The 7,111-nt window shown below is 49.9% G+C and overlaps 1 protein-coding gene across 1 annotated transcript; it reads right to left on the minus strand.

The window, feature by feature from the left end:
* Nucleotides 1-2,262: 2,262 nt before the first annotated feature.
* LOC120678084 (uncharacterized mitochondrial protein AtMg00810-like) lies at nt 2,263-5,490 on the minus strand. The gene is made up of 2 exons (XM_039959242.1): nt 5,287-5,490; nt 2,263-2,418 (listed from the first exon to the last, which is right to left on the minus strand). The coding sequence occupies exons 1-2, from the start codon at nt 5,488-5,490 to the stop codon at nt 2,263-2,265; spliced, it is 360 nt and encodes a 119-aa protein (XP_039815176.1).
* Nucleotides 5,491-7,111: the final 1,621 nt, after the last annotated feature.

Genomic DNA, 7,111 nt, shown 5'->3' on the forward strand with positions numbered 1-7,111 from the left:
CAGCCAGTACCGGTCAACCGAGGAAGTTTTGCAAAAGAGCCCTCTACATTTTCTGAAATCAACCCGCGATCCACACATATTCAAAAGTATTTACAAGGTAGCCCTTTATTTTCTGATTTAGCCCCTGGCTTTTCCTCAAATCGAACCCGCAGTCCGAGACCCCTAGTTTTGCATACTGACCCCTGAAGATTAGGTATAATTATGTTTAGGTCCCTGGTTTCTTCAGATCTAGCCCCTGGAAGCTCTGTTTCTTTACAAATAAGTCCCTAGAACCCTGTTTTAGCCATATCTTTCACGTTTTAACTCTGTTTTCATCGATTCTCGCACTCACGTGATCCTTGCAACGTGTGCGATAGCTTTATGACCTTGTTATCCTCTGTGAGCACAATTTTCTGTGTCTTGCAAATCTTTCCGCTAGCTCTTAACTCTATAGTTGATCGCGAATAAATCCCTGAAGCACCGTTTAACCCATAGAATCGCCGTTTTAGCTCCGTTTTTCGTGTTTCTTGCTCTCTTGTGACTGTAGCAGAGAGATCTATCTGTTAGTACGCTCTTTTAAAGCTTTTCTTTTGTTTTGGTTTATTGTTCTTAGCTGTATTTTCTTGTTTGCTTTGTATGTTTGTTCCGAGTAGAAGGATCGTTGTTTGAAGATTGAAGATCAAGAGTTCCAAGTGAGCAAAAGCTGAAGAGCAGTAAGAGTAGTTTTTCATTGGAGAAAGGCAAGTGACCCTAACCATCTTTCTATCTATGCTTTATTCACAAGATGATATGATTTAATTGGAACATGGAGAACCACCCAAGAAAACAGTATAACCACAATACTATATGGCTCTGGTCTTGGCTGATTAATTAGAGACTCTAGCTTGTGACAATCTTACCGAAAGGGCAAGAGGGGATGCATCGACGGGATATAGCTCGGTCCTCTTGGGGCAATTGGTATTGTTTAATGGTCCTTTGGCAAGGTACCACCTCATTAGGACAGTGTTATGACCGCTTTGGCTTGAAACCTTAGCGGATTGTCATGGGTTAGGGAATCTTTGTAAAGGCCTCGTAGCGTCCCTATGCAATCACACCTCGGAAGTGTGGTATTGTGCCTGATCAGCACATATGCGTGGTTGGGTTCAAAGTTCTTCGGAACTTTTACGCGAATTGTGGTGAAAGTGTACAACCTCTGCAGAGTTAAAACTAACAAGTTAGCCGTGCTCACGGTCAAGAGCGGCTTGGACCCTCACATGATTAATAAACTTAAAGATGGATATAAATCACATTCTGGTTATTTCTTGTGGCCTTGCTGAGTACCAACCATAAGTGTACTCACCCTTGCTTATTGCTGCTCAGAAGAAGAAGGTGTGTGAAGTATTTTGAAGATGATGCTGAGTTCTAGGCGTACGCAACCCCCAGTTGATTGCCTGAGAGGTTGAAGCCATCGTTTCCAGGATAAGCTGTAAACTCTGATAGTCTTTTATCTGCTGTATTTTCTCTTTTCGTGATACTGTTACTGATTATTCACTTATAATGTCTCTATATGTATGAAACTTGATCCTGGCATACATATAGCTATGCATTCGGTTTTATTCTTAAAACCGGGTGTGACATATAAGTGAAGAAGAATCACGCAAGGTTCTGGAAAATGAAAGGAAGCTTTTTTCATTTAATAACACCATGGCTGAGCCAACCGAATGGCAAACAGCAAGCATTGATCTGCATCCACCGGATTTGACATATGTGTCTAATTTGTTTCACAGAAAAACCAATTAATGGTGAAAGAGTTTGAGAGATGCAACACAAGTTGGATTGATCATCTCAGGGTGTTTAAGTACAGCGAGTTGGCTCAGCGCATGCCGCTATTGGCGGGCATTGTGGCCACGACGAGCATTCAGCGCATCAGCAGGCGTGCAGGACTTGGTCCTCTAACAAACCAGCAACGGCTATAGAGGATAAGCCTCAGCCACTCTTAACCCCCCCCCCAGTTCGTGCGTCGTCAACGATGCACAAACTTGTTCTAAAATGCTCAAACAACGTAGTAGGCAGCCCCTTCATCATGATGTCAGCTAGCTGATGACGAGCCGGGACGTGTGCGACGCGAATTTCCCCAATAGCAACTTTCTCGCGGACAAAGTGAATGTCCAGGTTGACATGCTTGGTTCGTCCATGGTGCACCAGATTCTGGGACATGTAGACGGCCGAGATGTTGTTGCAGTACACGATTGATGCCTTGGACACTGGTAGCAGCAGCTCGCCAAGAAGATGTCGGAGCCAACATCACTCTGCCGCGATATTGGCCACACCTCTGTACTCAACCTCCGCGCTCGACCTGGAGGCGACAGGCTGGCATTTGGACGACCAGGACACCAGCGAGTCTCCCAGGAACACGCAGAAGCCGGACGTCGAACGACGTGTGTGCGGGTATGTCACACCCTGAAATTTTTGAATTTCAGGATGTGATTAAAATTAAAAATGAAACAATAATTTTCTCATAATTTTAAAATTTTCTCAACATTTATTTTCTTCACATGGAATTTAGTATAAAAGAAAATGTATATTGGTTGCTTTTCAAAATTTAAATAAGTTTGCTCTATTTGTGTTGCACTCATGCTGGATTGCATCGTTTTATTGTTGTTGTTTAGTTTGAATTCGAATTCGTTTGAGTTTGAATTTAAACTGAATTTGTTTGACTCTAGTTTGAAAATAGAAAACCCTTTCCTTTTCTCCTTTGGTTTTCGGCCCAACCCAAACCCCCTCCTCTTTTCTTTTCCTTTTTCTCTTCCTACAGCCCAACCCAACATCTGGCCTGTTTCCCCCTTTCTGGCCCAACCCGGCGCCCTCTCCCTCTCCCTCTCACTGCCAGGCGGGTCCCAACCGCCAGGCTCGTCTCCCTCCCCGCGTCGGGCAGGACTGGGACTCTCCCGAGTCCGCCCGCATCCCGAGCCCGCGCCGCGCCTGCCTGCCTTGGCACGCACGCCAAGGGCCTCGGCCCCGGCCTATAAAAGACGCCACTCGCACCCCTTGAACCCATCCAACCGAGCCGCAGTCGTCTCGCCCTCCCGAAACCCTAGTGCTGCCGCCATTAACAAGCTTGAGCTCTGGCCGCCGCCGAATTGTCTCTTCGCCGCTGCTCTTCGCCGGTCAAGTCTTCTAGGAGATTCGCATCGAGGTAGTGAGGCTCGCCAACCTCTTTTCCCTCTCTCTCGCTCTCCCCTTCGCCGGGATTAGCTCGCCGGAGCTTTGCTCTGCCGCGCCGTCGTCGTGCGCCTTGCTCCGCCTGCCTAGGCCCCACCCGAAACCCTAGATCGGGTTCGCCTTCGCCCCCGCATGCTCCCAGGACAAGCCGCGCCTAAATCCGAGTCCCGGAGCACCAAAAACGGTGAACTCCGGCGACCCACCGCCGCGCGCCCCCTACCGCCGGCGCCCCGCGCCGCTCACCCCGCCCCCTAGCCGTCCCGAACCGATCCACCGAGCCTCCAGCTGCCGCTTGTGTCTAGAGCCGAGAGCTGAGCCGCGGCTGAGCCCGAGCCGAGCGTCGAGCCGTCTCGCCCCGTTTCAGCCGTTGGATCGAGATCCAACGGATCCGATCCACCAGAACCGAGCCAGATCTAAGCCGCCTCTACACTTTTGCAAAAGAGCCCTAGGTTTTAGCAAAATCAACCCGCACTACACTGCAGTTCAAAAATAATTGCAAAAAGGTCCTTTCTTTTCTGTTTTCGGCCCTGTCTTTCCCAGAAATAGCACCTGCCATCCCTGGACCTTGTTTTTGCTTGTTAGCCCCTGCGTTTAGGGTTTAATTAGGTTTTAGCCCTTGGTTTCTTTGATGCTAGCCCCTGGAAGTTTAAAACTCTCACAAATAAGCCCCTAGAACCTTGTTTTAGCCATAAGTTCTTCGTTTTAACTCTGTTTTCATCGATTCTCACGCTCATGTGATCCTTGCAATGTGTGTGATAGCTTTATGTCCTTGTTATCCTCTATGAGCATAGTTTGCTGTGTCTTGCAAATCTTTCCCGCTAGTCTTCAACCCTTTAGTTAATCGCGATTAGATCCTTGAAGCACCGTTTAATCTATAAAATTGTCGTTTTAGTTCTGTTTTCCGCGTTTCTTACTCTCGTAACCGTAGCAGCGAGCCTTATCCTTTAGTATGCTCTTTTAAAGTTTTTCTTTTGTTTTGGTGTATTGTTCTTAGTTGTACTTATTTGCTTTGTATGTTGCCCGATGATTGCTTCGACTAGAAAGATCGTTGTTCGAAGATTGAAGAATCAAGATTTCCAAGTGAGCCAGAGCTGAAGAGCAGTAAGATTTCCAAGATTTCGTTGGAGAAAGGCAAGTGGCCCTAACCATCTTTCTATCTATGCTTATTTACAAGAGTATTATGATTTAATTGGAACATGGAGAACCACCCAAGAAAACAATATAACCACAAAACTATATGGATCTGGTCTTGGCTGATTAATTAGAGACTCTAGCTTGTGACAATCTTACCGAAAGGGCAAGAGGGGATGCATCGACGGGGTATAGCTCGGTCCTCTTGGGGCAATTGGTATTGTTTAATGGTCCTTTGGCAAGGTACCACCTCATTAGGACAGTGTTATGACCGCTTTGGCTTGAAACCTTAGCGGATTGTCATAGGTTAGGGAATCTTTGTAAAGGCCTCGTAGCGTTCCATGCAATCACACCTCAGAAGTGTGGTATTGTGCCTAGCTAGCACATTGCGTGGTTGGGTTCAAAGTACTTCGGAACTTTTACGCGAATTGTGGGTAAAGTGTACAACCTCTGCAGAGTGTAAAACTGATATATCAGCCGTGCTCATGGTCAAGAGCGGCATGGACTCTCACATGATTAATTTAACTTAAAGATGGATTTAAATCATTTTCTGGTTATTTCTTGTGGCCTTGCTGAGTACCAACCATAAGTGTACTCACCCTTGCTTACTGCTGCTCAGAAGCGAAAGTTGTTATGAAGTCTCCTGAAGATGTTGCTGAGTTCTAGGCGTACGCAACCCCCAGTCGATTGCCTGTGAAGTATGAAGCCTTTGTTTCCAGGATAAGCTGTATAACTCTGATAGTCTTTTATTTGTTGTTTTTTTCCTTCTTTTACGTGATACTGTTGTTGATTATTCACTTATAATGTCACTATATGTATGAAATTTGATCCTGGCATACATATAGTTATGCATTCGGTTTTGTCCTTAAAACTGGGTGTGACAGGGTAGCCGGCCTAGTCGGTGTCGGAGTAGCCCGTGAGTGCTGGCGTAGAGGAATGGCGAAGTTGCAGACCCTTGCACGCAGTGCCGCGCACATAGTGCAAGATCCGCTTGACGAACGTCCAGTGCACGTCTTTGGGATCATGCATATGTAGGCAGGCTTGCTGGACGGTGTAGGTGAGGTCGGGCCGCGTCAGGGTCAGGTGCTGGAGTGCGCCAACAATGCTGTGGTAGAAAGTTGGGTCGGCTACAGGTGTCCCGGCATCGCTTGGAAGCTTCGCCTTCGTGTCCACCGGCATGGCCGCAGGTTTGTAGTTGCTCATGCCCATGCCATCAAGGATGTCGTCGTCGTACTGTTCTTGCAAGAGGAAGAACCCGGCCGTCTAGCGGTGAACTTGGATGCCGAGGAAGAAGTGCATGGGGCCAAGATCCTTCATCGCGAACACGTTGCGGAGATGATCGATGATGTGTTGCAGAAGGGTCGGTGATGACGCCGTGAACACGATATCGTCGACGTACAGAAGAAGATACGCGATGTCGTCGCCTCGACGGAGAACGAAGCGTGACGAGTCTGATTTGCTGGGGGCGAAGCAGAGGCGGATCAGGTGCGTGGCGAAGCGCTAGAACCAAGCGCGTGGCGCCTGCTTGAGGCCGTAGAGCAATTTCCGAAGCAAGCAGACGTCGTTGGGGCGTGACGCGTCGACAAACCCTGCTGGCTGGTGACAGTAGACGCGCTCCGTCAGCTTGCCGTGGAGAAATGCGTTCTTCACGTCAAGTTGGTGGACCGGCCAGTCATTGGCGGCAGCAAGATGCAGGACGACACGGATCGTGGTGGGCTTGACCATCGGCGCGAAAGTCTGATCGAAGTCGAGACCAGGCCGCTATGAGAACCCACAGACCACCCATCGTGCTTTTCGACATTCCTGTGTGCCGTCGGCGTGGTACTTCTTCTTGAAGATCCATTTCCCTGTGATCACGTGCGCACCCGGTGGACGGGGCACCAGCTCCTAGGTTTGGTTCTGCTATAGACCCTGAACCTCGTCGAGCATGGCGGCGTGCCACACGGGATCGCTGACGGCGACGCGTACAAAACGTGGAATGTCGTCGACGTCAGTGATGTTGGCGTAGCGCGGATTCAGTCGAACGATTCCAGCGTGACGGCACATCATCATGGGGTGCCCAGGCGGCGCTGATTTGGTAGATTGACGCGGTGGGGCTTCCGGAGTTGTTGCAGGTGGTGGCGCAGAAGGACCATCGTTGGCTGTCGTGGTAGACGTGCCTGGTTCGGCAGCGGGAGCAGGCGATGGGGGTGCTAACGTTGTGGTAGGCGCGGAGGCAGCTGCAGGTGCCGGAGAGGTGGCAGGGGTGGGTGCTGGAGAGGTGCGGCGCGACGGGGAGCTCGGTGGGCTGGCACCACCAGGTGCCGCTGGAGCCGGCCCGCGGCGAGGTGGTTAGGCGATGGGAGCCGGCGGAGGAGCAGCCGTGGATGTCACCTGCTGTTCCTGATGAAACGAAAACACAAGCTCGTCGAACACAACGTGCCGGGAGATGATAACGCGGTGGGACGTCATGTCATTGCACTTGTACCCCTTGGTATTGTTAGGATAACCCAGGAACACGCACGGTATAGATCGCGGCGCGAGTTTGTGCGGCAACGTGGCTGTGGTGTTGGGCAAAAAGAGACAGTCGAAGGTGTGTAGGTGTGTGTAGTCCGGTTGGACACCGAACAGGAGAAGATGGGGTGTGGCATGGCCGCGAGGTGTGCAAGGCCTCCGGTTGATTAGTTGAGTGGCAGTCTGCAGAGCGTCCGGCCAGAAGTGCAGGGGCATGGCGGCGTGAAGGAGCATTGTGCACATGCAGTCGTTGAGCGTCCGGAGGATGTGCTCGGCTCGGCCATTTTACTGGGAAGTGTAGGGGCAT

Source organism: Panicum virgatum, chromosome 6N, assembly GCF_016808335.1.
Source record: "Panicum virgatum strain AP13 chromosome 6N, P.virgatum_v5, whole genome shotgun sequence".
Lineage (NCBI taxonomy): Eukaryota > Viridiplantae > Streptophyta > Magnoliopsida > Poales > Poaceae > Panicum > Panicum virgatum.